At 39.3% G+C, this 13,340-nt stretch overlaps 1 protein-coding gene across 1 annotated transcript in view; it reads left to right on the top strand.

Moving 5' to 3' along the window:
• npr2 (natriuretic peptide receptor 2) overlaps window positions 1-13,340 on the top strand; it is a 79,995-nt gene that overhangs the window by 42,124 nt on the left and 24,531 nt on the right. The window contains 5 exon segments of the mRNA XM_073861019.1: window positions 2,620-2,740; window positions 4,306-4,380; window positions 10,895-10,980; window positions 12,960-13,056; window positions 13,255-13,326. Coding sequence (XP_073717120.1) covers window positions 2,620-2,740; window positions 4,306-4,380; window positions 10,895-10,980; window positions 12,960-13,056; window positions 13,255-13,326 — 451 coding nt within the window.

Here is a 13,340-nt window from a genome sequence, read left to right as displayed (position 1 = left end):
TGGAGGACAACGTCAATAAACCTGTGCAACACGAGACAGCGTCGAAATTGTGACCTTACAGGAGATGATGAGTTATGACAAGGAGCCACCCTTGCGAGCTGACAGCAACCCGCTTTTGAGATGGAAGATTGGCAGTACGAAATACGCAGCTGGCAACAAAGTACCCGAGTTTCCCTGGGACATCAGTGCGGTCGGAGTGCGTCTTCTCAACAGATGGACATATAGTGAATGAAAAGCGCTCTGCTCTTGACCCCTAATATGTTGATCGACTTGTTTTTTTCTGACCAATAATTTGTAATGGCCCTAGTCTTTTTGCGCATTTCATTATGCCTGCTTAGTGCCGCCTAAGTATCGGTTACGTTTAATAAAAAAATACACAACATGTTCTCAACTTCAAGTAAGTCTATTTAAAGTTTCATTTTTGAACAGTTGTTTGAAATGGATCGAATCATTATTTAAAATAATTTTTGAATTGCCTAAATCATAAAAGCAGCCGGTTGAACCTGCAGTAATGTTTTTCATTTATGGCAGCAGTCCACTCTGCATATTTTTTTAGAGAATGTTTCACTACTGTTGCTGTTTTTTATTCTGCACGAAACTTAATGACAATGAATAAGAAATATTGCTGACTTGTGCGTTTCAGGCGCTCTCTTTACATTTGTCTGTTATTTGGCGTTAAATGGAAACGTCTTTTTTAGACATGGAAAATCGATTTTACAATCGATTCAATGAACACTTATTTATTAAAAATCGAAAATGATTTTTTCACAAAAGTGACAGCCCTAGTTATGACCATAGATATGTATAAAGGCTAGATGTCTTACGGCCGAGTCCCTAACGGCATCACCAGGCGTCCATCTTACCACAGGGTGCTCGCTCACTCGTAGCATTGAGTTTAATGGTGCAGGTACTTTTAAATTACCATAACTTGCTAAATTTTCTACCGATTTTCAAACGGTTTGGTTTTTTAGAAACGTTATTAACGTGGCTATAATTCTGGATGCTTTAACATGTTTCATGAATTTTTTATTTATGTTTAGTATAGGTATGCAGTGTCATAGGTACATCTTTGACATTTATAACAAACCAAACCGTTTGAAAATCAGACACCCCTCCTCCATAATTTCTAAGTGGGAGAACTTGCAAAAGAGCAGGGTGTTCAAATACTTATTTTCCTCACTGTAAGAGCACCTTGGACTCTCTGCTAATAATAAATGAATTATTATTTTGTGTAAATCCCCATTTAATGGAAAAAATACACAATATACAGTATACACACAAAATACGGCACTTTGGTAAGACTTTGGCTACTGTCAGTTAAATTGTAACAGCTACTTCAAATCCTACAGTACATAGCAGTGCTAACAAGCTTTCAGAATAAAAACGAGCCGTTTGGGTCCTTTTTCTATTTTTTGATTAGTGTGTTATATGGTTTTTCAGCTTAGACGTATTGCTGTGGTCAGACTATCCCCTGTAAGTCAAGCAATTCTCTTCAGTCAATGCTTCATGGAATTTAGACATTTTAGAACCAGGATTTTCCCTTTGGCAAAGAGCTGAGCATAAATTTTTGAACCTGGCTCTTTAATATAAAAACCCCACCGAGGATTTTTCCACCTATCAGCCTCCAAATTCTGGTCTGCAAAAACAAATAATAGTGCTTGTTTTGGGGCTAACCAGGGCGGCTGTAAGAGCGAGTTAAAACCCTGTTGAAATGCAGACGTTGCATTACTTACACTCTGCCATCTGGAAGTGTTTTACACCTTTTAGATTGTAATGGAATGTTTGGGGGTTGTTCTTTTTCGTTCTTTTTCGTTTCGGTTTGGGCGCATTGAAGCTTAATTGCGATTCTTCTAATTATCCTTCTTTCATAATGCTCAGACATCGCTCAGACGTTCAGAGATTGTAATTTGTAAAAAAGTTTTCACTGCAAATGGAAACTGTTGGGAAATAGCAGGTCCATAGAGAGATCCACCAGATGTGTTGATTCGCTTGGAAGTTGCTCACGTATTTATCCACATGGCTGGCTGGACTGCTTGGTTTACTTGCTGTTAAAAATAATATACTGGAAAGCTGCGCAACATCAGTGACCCTAAGATTGGCTTGCGTTTTATCTTCCCATCGGACTTCAACTTGGTCTGCTGCAAAAATTGTTTCCACCTTAGTTTAATCTCACACTTAAACCTTTTGTGTAAGGGCTATTTAAACTAATTGTGCGAAATGAAATAGTATTGCCAAAAAACAATTACTAGTGCTTATGCTTTTGCTTAGTCTGTTTATAGAATGGTACTTCGTAACGTGTGGCTTGTTGACAAATTGGTGGTACAAATTTCTGTAACAGACGTCTAGAGAATAATGAAATGGGAGGGGACCCAATTCATACCTTTGAGGGATACAGTTTTAACCTGGGCTAAAAAGTGGTAACATAAAGTACCTAAAACACCCTAATAACCACTCTAAACTCCCTAGCAACCAAATAGCAGTCTTATACTTAGATCCACTTACCAGCCATATGTGTCCTGGCAACTACCCATCAAGTCTTTATTAAGTACTCTAGTATTTATTGTTGCCAACTAATTTTTTTTGTTGTGATTGTCTTTAATGTGATCTGTTGTCTTGTAGAAAACTGAAGTTGGAGAAGGAGTTAGCCGGGATGCTTTGGAGGATACGCTGGGAGGAACTGCAGTTTGAAAGTCCTAACAAATTTCACAAACGTGCAGGAAGCCGTCTCACTCTCTCCCAGGTAAAAGCCATTCCGCTCTGGAATTCTCATATCTGGGATAAGGCTGCGTTTTCCATTTGGCAACATATAAACCAGATCTAAAATACATTTCGAACGTGCATTAATTTTAAGGTGTAATATCTTTAAGTTTGTGTTCTTATAAACAGTGTTAAAAGAGGTTTCCTCATGTTTCAAACAATATTCATCTGCTTTTAATTTATATAATAGAAATGCATTTTGGCTGTAATACCTGGAACTGTTTTACCAGTTAAAATGGAATTCCTTGGATTTTACAATGATGGCTTAGTCTGTTATAGTCGGCCGCAAAAGGTAGCTACATTAGCTAAACTGATTTCCAACAGCAGAATTCACCATGTATTGAGACTATATGGATACACAACGGCATTGAAATATAAGCAAAGAGCTTTTTCTAATTTGGTCCAAGGCTCCCCGTAGGAATTTTCAGAGGTTATATAAAAATATATAACTTTTTGAGAATTTCTGTATCTTTCCAGTTCACACATTCTTGACTTAAGTCCAGTTGGTTTGTTGAAGGTAGGTTGAGTTTGAAGTAGCTGACTCAAATTAACTGATTGTTCAAAGCAGTCTGGCCGCCTGCCCTCCAACAAAAAATCAAACCCTGTGCTCCCATATCAGGTTCTGCTTCGGATTATTAACACATTTATTCTTTTCCAACATAAAGCATATGGGTAAATACACACAATATTTTTGAGTAGGCTTTTTTGGCCAATGAATTTTCCACACTTCAGTATTACACATTTTAGGATCTGTTTCTATGTGTTCCACATCAATGGACAAAATGTATGATTCATTCTGCTGCTCTCATATTAGTTTAATGAAGCTATTTATTTTATTTAAATTAACTTTATTTAAATGTGAAAAATACACTGTAAAAAATTGCAGCATGAAGTTAAACAACTTTTTTCAAATCAACCTACTATTTTAAGTTTTGACGTGTGATATGTTGACATAATTTGACATAAGTTTTTACAGTGTATGTTTTTTGCCAGTTTTAATAAGTGGTTCATTGCACTGTGAATTAATCAATTATTTTGAATAGGCTTTAAAAATGATCTGTTTTGTATTTAAATGTTGGTTTAATGTTCCGTGGAGTCCAAAATACAAAAAACATTTATCATATGGGAATGTTTTATTTATGTCGGAAAAAAAACGTTCTAGGTCACTCATCTAATGTAAGCAGATTTGTGACATTGACATTGTTAACTGCTTTGTGCAAAAGGTCAGTCCTTGATTTTGTTGAAGCATAAGAGATGCTCTCCAGAATTTTCTCACAGTATGCTGGGATAACATGGATCATCAGGCTTGACACAAGTTTGTGGACTCTATTCCAGCTTGAGTACATGCTGTCATTAAAAAGCAAAATTCTGGGATTCATAATTTTTATAGTAATGCTGACACTATCATTTGTAACGAAAATCTGAATGTCAAATAGAAGCACTTTTATATTCAATTTGGATCCCATCATCTATCGGATGGGTGCAAGAAACCTGCTTCGCCATGAATGATCATGTAAGTGTAACATTCTCTTTTTCTTGCTTTTCCAGAGAGGTTCCAGCTATGGCTCCTTGATAACAGCTCATGGAAAATATCAGCTATTTGCAAAAACAGGCTATTTTAAGGTGAGGCTGAGTTCTTTTGACACCCCCCCACCCTTTGCTGCACACCCACACACATGTGAATTCACTGGAGGAATGGAGAGTGGGTGCACTACCAATGTGTTGCTTTAAGACCAGACCATAATGCGGAATTGCAGCAGTCGATTGACACTGCCATGTATGCTTTGCCATGATAATTGGATCACAAATCTCAGTATTTCAATCTTATAAACTAGAGCTGTGCTTAATAATCTTGGGAATCCACAGAATTGCACAAGTAAACCTTATTTAAAGTACCTCATTCACAGAAATACACCTCATTTGTTATTAGCAACAATGATGAACTGAACTGGGTGTGTCAGATAAAATGTCAGATACAAAATGTAAAGTTTTGTACAAAAATGAAGAAAAACTAAGCTAAAAGGAAGATTTTGTGGTGTGTGTTTTTATTTTATTAAACTGTTTAAAATGTTTTTTTTTTTTGTTATGCTTCATGACACCTTTGTTGACTCCCTGGCTCTGCACCAAACTCTAATGAGCTTCCTTACTGTTTACTGCCTACAAAGGCAGCTATCTTCTGAAACAGTACTCTGAAGCCTTGTATGCAACCGGATTAAAGCTTTCTTCATAAGAAGCAAATTTATAAGCATTAGCACTCCTCACACATGACTAATGCACTTGACTAATGCAGACACTCGCAGATCATTCTTGTAGTGTTGGATGTTAGCATGTTGCCAAGCTAGCAACTCTAATGCTGCGTTTACACCAGCCGCGGTAGAGGCGTGAAGCGCGAGTGATTTCAATGTTAAGTCAATGTGAAGACGCATTGACGCACGTCTGGAGGTGTCGCGGCACGGATAAGGCGTTTGGCGTGGAAGACGCGATTGCGCCTCATACGCGCGAATGGCGCAGTACACACGAATGGTGCTTTTTGTACATTTTGCTTTTGACGCGAATTGGCGGCTGACACCCGAGTTGAAAAATTTTAACTTTGCCGGAATTTCGCGCTGCCTTAACCATTCAGGAGCCTGCTTGCTGCTGTGGCGGCAGCTTCACTCATTCATCCTGAAGGAATGCTTGATATTGTCCGTAATCAGTCACCTGGAGCTATACGACACAAGTTCTTATTTCTATAGAGACAGGAATAAAAAGGACCTCGCTTGGAAGAGTGTCAGTGAGGACATCGGGCAACCTGGTAAGTTGTAATACAAAATACGAAAAACATTTATTATATGGGAATGTTTTATTTATGTCGGAAAAAACATTTGAATGAAAAACATTCAAACTGTTCAAGCGGCAAACTATGCGCGGTAGACACGATTTTGACGCCTGAAACGCAGTTGGTGTAAACGCAGCATAAGGCTAAGAAATTCTTGTTACACAAAATACTTCAGGTTGAAATACTTTCATCCAAAACTTAACATTCTGTTAAAATGTACTTTACTCTCATGCCATCCCAGATGTAGGACTTCATTTTGTTAGCTAAACACAAGCTTTAAACTTTTTTGAATAAAATATGTATATGTGAATTCCTAAAAAGAAAAAAAATACACGTCTATAAAAAATTGTCTAAAAATATGTAAAATATGTCTATCATAAAAGTAATCCTAATGACAGAAAGTTTAACTCCCATTGTGGATGTGCACTATAAGCGACAGCGCGCTTTAAAACACGTACAGTCAAAGCACGAGCTTGATAACATTAAGCAGCTTTTGCTATCATTTTAGCGATTAGCGTTGTGTCGTCCTCTCACTTGTTTTCAGTCAGAATGTATGCTCGTATGGCTCTCTGGTATCTCTTGACATTTGATGTTTAAACATGAGATGATATGAGGGAACTTGTGACGGCGCTGTCACAAGTTACATTTTACATCTGACTGACTGTTTTTTCGTCCTACCGAAGTGAATCCCAAAATCACGACATCCTTTAAACCATAGTGCCTCAGTGATGTGAAGTGTGTTCGGCTCCACATTGCGCGGCCGGCGGTTTGCTGCAACGCGGGTGAGCGGACTTTATGTGTTTGTTTTTGAATCATGCATGTTAACGTTACTGATGTCATATGCAGTGTTGGGAACGTTACTTTAAAAAAGTAATTAGTTATAGTTACTAATTACTTCTCACAAATAGTAACTGAGTTAGTAACTGCGTTACATTATTATAAAAGTAACTAATTACCAGGAAAAGTAATTACTCCGTTACTTTAAAAATTTTTACTATTTCAAATAACTTGAATGCCCCTTACAAAATTAAATATGGTAAATGACTAAAATGGATACTAAAGAGAAATCACTAATTTTGTGGCAGCATGTGATGATGTGAGGTGCTTTATTAGATCAGAATTACTTGCCACAGACGTGGAGAGACTTTTTCTTCATGGGCATAAGTTGCACATTACACAAACATTCTTTCCTTTCACCTCAACAATGGAAAAGTAGTGCTTTATACTTCGTGTTTGCTACTGCTACCTTTGAGCTTGTTGTACTTGCCATCGCCCTGTCGCCAGTGCTTTGAGATGGGGCACAGCAGCAGCACCGCTGCTCGTTGAGAAGAGAAAACGATGCGTATATTCATGTCAGTCTACAAAAGTCTCCAACCATGCCAAAAAAGATGGCTAGATTTTTCCTATAAAGTCGCTAAAGTGATAGAAAGTTGCTAGATCTAGCGACAAAGTGACCAACACACACACACCAATCATCATCAGTTATGTTTCTGCCAACACACACACACATACACACACCAATCATCATCAGCATTTTAAAGTCAGTAACGATAATGGCGTTATAACGGGGGAAACTAATTTATTTAAAGTAATTTATTTGATTACTCGTTACTGAAAAAAATAACGCAGTTACTAACGCAGATTACTTATAACCACAAATAAATAAATAAATAAATACACATGATCATCGTTTTCGTGATCGATCATCGATGCCACGTTCGAGTACTCAAGCAATCCAGTACTCGTGCCCATCCCTAATGTAAATCACTCGCACTTAACGCTTTTTTCGTGTCTGGTGTGAAAGCACCATTATGAAGACATAGTGCAAGAAAAACTATGGTGTTTTTCTTTAAACTACTTCAAATCTTAAAAACCCTTATGTGAAAAAATGTGATTTATAGTACTGTGTTCATTACATAAACAAAGGAGTGACTGACACATCTTTGTCTTTGTGTAAGCTGAAAAGGACACTCGAGCATCAGATGTCCACTGAGCCAGCTAAATATTTCTGCTATCGTTGTGGTCACAGACAAGGACAAAACAAATGTCGTAATTTTTGGTTTCATTTTAGCATGTCAAAAACAACATTATTTCACTGTTTACCTCAACCTTAAATATTGCCAGATGAAGATTTTATTGCAAGATTGCTTTATCATAGGTCTGAAAAGTCCTGCTATTTATGTTTCCTTAACGTATTAACTCATGCCTTAGATCATATTTCTCCTAAAATTACCAGGGGAAATTAAACTAGACACAAATTAGACAATTGTTAACATAGGCTACAGACTAGTTTCCATTTTCACCATTGTCACAAAATGTGACACTCAGATATGTCATGACATCAAATCTGCCATCAAAATGTAAACTCTTATTGAACTCAATATTCACTTTTTCTTATCAAATTCCTTTTCTGCTGTTAAGGTACATTGGTGCTCATGGACATAAATGTTTGGTCACATTGGCTTTAAATGTAGGTGTCAGACCTGTGCTCTGCTAGCCTGGCGTTGCCATACTCAATTCTAGTCAGAATTTGAGTCTGATACCGCTCCATTGAGCTCTAATTATGAGGCGTGTCTCAACCGAAAAATGCCTCTGCACTCAATTGGATAGACCTACGACCAATCAGAGCAACGGAGTGTGTGACGTATGATGAAATTACGTCTTTGCAGCCTGACCGAACTGCTAGTTATTTCGCTACAATGACACTAACATTGTGATTATACTGAGTTAGCGAATGTACATCAACACCTATTATGTTTACAACATTTCGTTTATATCACAACATGAAGTATTTACTAAGTCATAGAGTAAGACTATCTCTTACCATTTGTACGTTAGGTGAACTTCATCCACGACGATACCCATTACGTTTGCTTGAAAATATTGGAGCCTAGCATGTCCCTCCACTTATTCAGCAACCACGATTCCGGGCTTCCGAAAAGAAGCTGGCAACGTTCGCTAATTATATCCATCTCGTCGTGCACGCTGAGTTGCATCGCCGTGATAATGTTAGCCATTTAAGTTGCGACCAACTTTTGCCGAATAGGAAGGACGGCAAAAACATCAACAAATGCCCTGCTCGCGTTTCTCTGTTCCTCTTTTAAAATCAATGCTCTGTCGATATCTTTTAGAACAGACTCAATTTCAGAATCCACACATCTGAACTCTACAGCGGCAGCCATTCAACACACGCACTCTTTGGTGACGTGGTTCATTACGTTACTGTTGATTATCTGTCCATCATTGTATAAAGCCCGCCCTGACAATTTGATTGGTTCGACCAGCATTTGTCCTAGCATAGTAGCTCCTCAACGCAGAAACCCCAGACCCATCTTCCCGTTTACAAAATCTTGTGGGCGTGGCTAAGATCGGCTGGCACCCAGGCTAGTGCTCTGCCAAAATGTTTCCAAATCAGCTGAACTGACTGTGGGTGGAGTCGCCACTCGCCGGGGCGCGCTGCTCGTGAAAGCGCTTCTGCCGCTGTGTTGAGCAAACCCAGAATGTGAATGGCATGAAGAGACTTCAGGTTCTTGTGACTCTAGATGAGGAGGCGACGGGCGAGTTGCAACAGGTGACAAGAGCGTAAACCGTCTTGGTGATTGATATATGCAACAGTTGCAATGTTTGTCAGTACGAACTAGTACATCTTTGTCTTGAAGCGCGCTGCTGAAGCGGAGAGAGCAAGATATACGACCAACAACTCGAGGCATTTTATGTGCCAACACATCTGGAGTGCTGTCCAAACATCCGAAACTGCAAGCCCGTCGTACGTGGCTCCCCACCCCGTGTTGGAGGCATTTGTGCACACAATGGCATGCCTGGAGTCCTGCCTTAGTGATAGCCCTGCTCTGAGGAATGACGGGTCTGACCACGGAGTGAAATTCAGATGGCACGTCGGTGTGATTGTTACATGATGCGCACAGGTGAGCCACGCTCTCCTCTGGACTCGGTCGTGAAGCCAAGTCTCATATGGAGCAGGCCGAGCTGTGTCACCCGACGAGAGGGACTAACGGCACAATCGGTGTAACCGCGACTGGCAGAGCGGTGGTGGTTGCCGATGCGCTCTGTGTGAGCACAGCGACATTGGAACTGTTTGAAAAAGCCGGTGGAACAGACAATTAAGGAAAACCAAGGATACCCCACGCAGCCCTCCACCCGGGGCGAGTGGTGTCTTTACCATCTCCGAGAGCGATCCCCTCCATCTCTAGGTCGCCTGACCCAGGGCCGCGTAGGTTTCGTTTTCCACCTCACATAGTGGGCTGAGCGGGCAGGGCGGAGTGCTTATGGCGGGTTCCTGGACCTGTCGCTTGAGTGGTTGGAGAAACGAGAAGTACCATAGCGGAATACACTCAGCGAGGAGCAGAACGGTCGGTTCCGGAAGGAAAAGTTTTTCCATGACTGCGTCAAACATCATGAACCTCGGGAAAGAAAGGTACAGGTGGCTGGGACTGCGCTGTTCTGGCAGTCGCGAAGTACCAGTCATTGAGGCAGGACGGTTCGGGGGGAGATAGTTGTTGGCACTCCAGTCCGACTGCCGTCCGAGCGAACATGGCCCTTTGAACAAACTGTTGCCAGTTAATAACATAAACTTAAATCTACTGTAAGTTACTGGCAAACAGCTCCGAGTAGCCTAATACTGAAATTTCTAAAAAAAAATGTAACAGTGTATATTAGATGCAACCAGCATAACAGGCAGCCAATAGAAATTGTTATCCAGCCAATAGACATCCACGTTTATCCTTTTCTGTCCAATCATCTTTTAGTCTAATTATTCATCTCTATTTCATCAGCCAGTCGGAGACGCATAGCCTTGCTTCATATAAAATAAATAGAAAATAACGAAACCTGAAGGAATTTTCTTAATATTTTAAGTTTATTTCAGTCTTGTAAACAAACAGTACAGTTTCAATTAGTTATCTTTTTGTAAAGCTTAATTTTTAAACCTTGCAATGAATACCAAAAATAAACTGAGGGGGACAATTCAGATCTGAGGGGGCAATGTCCCCTTTCGTCCCCCCGTGTGCACCAGGCCTGGTCAGATCGACTAAAACTCATATTAATATGTGATGTAAACAGGACCTAAACTCTTCTGTCCACTTCAATTTATAGATGTATAAATGAAATGTAACCAATAAAATCTTTGTCTCCTAAAAAAGCAACCTCTGAGAAATGAAATGTTCCTCCATTTGGTCACGAGTATGTAACATTCCGATCCAAGGAGCCAAACTACACTGATTTCTCATGTCATGTCAGCCGTGTTTGAGTCAACATTGCTATTCAGATCAGAATCATTGTAACATGTGTTTTTATTTACAACAGGGCAACCTGGTGGCAATCAAACATGTGAACAAGAAACGGATTGAGTTGACCAGACAAGTGCTGTTTGAACTAAAGCATATGAGAGAATATATTTAATCATAAAGGACATGTTCTGCATGTGTGTGCGTGCGTGTGTGTGGGCGTGCATCTATCAGTGTCTGTCTTTCAGAGAAAAAGGTAAGGTATGTGTGTTATGTGTGTTAAGACCACCGTTTATGACTCAACTGGACAACCCAAAGGTGGTTAAAACATCCTCCCCCTCTTCCTGCACACATATAAACACACATTCTTATGAGGGAGTGGGGGGTGCCATTACAAGGCTTTCGAAAAGGTGGTGTGGAGGGAAGTGGTTGGATTTTTACAGGGAAGGTGTTTTTATAGAGAATACTGATTATGTTTACATGTATTGCAGAAGAGAAAGCGACATGTTGCGCTTTTAATATAGTGTGTTGTTTGGTATTTGCACTCTGTTGTCTGTAATTTTTGTATGAGTATCTTCGTATTTGTTATCCTACAAATTCGTCACACACACAAACCTTGCACACTGTATCCAATGCGTATTAATTCATCCGTTACAAAAAATTTGCAAAGCAATACAAAATTAAGTGTTTCGTATTGCATTTTCTGAAAACACAAACTTTTAAAAATGGTTTTCAGCGTTTTTGAAAATGATATCGTTTTCATCACCTTTATCATCTCAAAACGGTAACATGATGCGGACGCATGTGTGTTCAGACATTGTGTGACATCGCCAACTACTGGCCTAGCATGCATAATACAGCGTTTTAATTCGTTTTTGCAGATTCGTATGAACGAAACCTTTCGCTAATGCAAAGGAAAAACATTTCAATTTATTAATTTAGCAGACACTTTGTTTCTATTGTTGTCATACGACCTCATTACACTTCATGTTTAATTCAGTAAGTGGCATCCAGTTATCATCTTAGAAATAATGGTGCTTCAGTGTTTCTGTAACTCAACTGGTGGAGCATTGTTTAAGCAGCGTAATTGGTCATCATGGGTTTGATTTCCAGGAAACGCACAGAATGTATAGCTTATAAAGCACTGTAAATTGCTTTGGATAAAAGTTTCTGCCAAATGTATAAATGTACATGTAGTGTTGGTTATTTAGAATACAAGTTTGTGAAAAAAAATCCCTTAACTTTTGGCTGCCTAAGTCACATGAGTCAAGAAAAAATTGAGTGCATCGCGTTATGGTAACAGGTGCAATACACATTATTATTAGGTCATCTGGGTATTGCATGGATATAGAAAATGATCAAACTATGCACAATATACACACTGCATGCTACAGAAATAGAAACGGTAGAGGATTGTACGTTTATTGGAGTATTACATTGCAAACATAGCTCTTTTCAGCTCTTTAGCTCTTTCATTTTCATCTCTTTTTATCATTTTGAGTCCATTGTGATTAAGGTTCATCCCTGAAAACCCTTACATGCTCAAGATGTCCAGGAGCTTTATACAGTAGTCTTACATGAAGCCCAAGTTTGTTTTGATGGTGTTATCCCGTGGAAATGCACATAAGTCCAGCTACTTTTGCCAGTGCTAACTTGCCAGCTTGGATTGGAAATGTACTGTAAGGGCCTGCCTGGCAGAGGCCCTGTAGATGTGTCCCTGATTAGCTATTAGGGCAGAGCAGATTAAAGGTCCAGACAGATGGGTAGGGGTTGGGGTTATGCATTGCCAGTAGAAACTTGTCTTACTCTTTCCAAATAACTTATGCCTTAAGTGCTATGTAGGTCAAAGGTTATGCTAAGTAAAGTTTACATGGCCTCATACAAAGAATTTTCCACTTGTCTGTGAGTTATGGTAGACGTCTTTGACTCCCTGTAAAGAAAAGAAGTCCCTGTGTAGACTTCTTTGACTTCCTGTAAAGAAAAGCAACACTGATGTCACTATATGTACCCTGTGCGTCATTATGATCAAAGTGAGCTCAGTAATACTGTGCTGAAAAATAAAGGGTTGTTTCAATCTGTTTTGGGGTAACATATGGGGTTGGGTTTAAATTAACCTCGTCTTGTTGCTTTTTGTAGATGAGAGATGTACAGTTCAACCACCTGACAAGGTTTATTGGTGCCTGTATTGATCCACCAAACATCTGCATTATCACAGAGTATTGTCCCAGGGGCAGTCTGCAGGTAAACAACACTCCATACTTTAAGTCCATATGCTAACCAAAACATTGTTTTTAACCATTTATTTTATATTATTATATGATCGGCGTAAAATTTTATGTCTTTGATTATTTGTATTTTGGCACTGTTAGGGCTGTTGGTTGTAAACACAAGCCAAAGTAAGAGATTTCTCAGTGTTAAATTCCAGTTCATATTTTGTAGGACATACTGGAAAATGAGAGCATCAACCTGGACTGGATGTTCCGATATTCACTGATCAATGACGTTGTGAAGGTTTGTACGAAAAC

Source organism: Misgurnus anguillicaudatus, chromosome 22 (genome assembly GCF_027580225.2).
Source record: "Misgurnus anguillicaudatus chromosome 22, ASM2758022v2, whole genome shotgun sequence".
Lineage (NCBI taxonomy): Eukaryota > Metazoa > Chordata > Actinopteri > Cypriniformes > Cobitidae > Misgurnus > Misgurnus anguillicaudatus.
The sequence above is the reverse complement of the archived record's forward strand: the minus strand, read 5'-3'. Positions and strand labels throughout refer to the sequence as shown.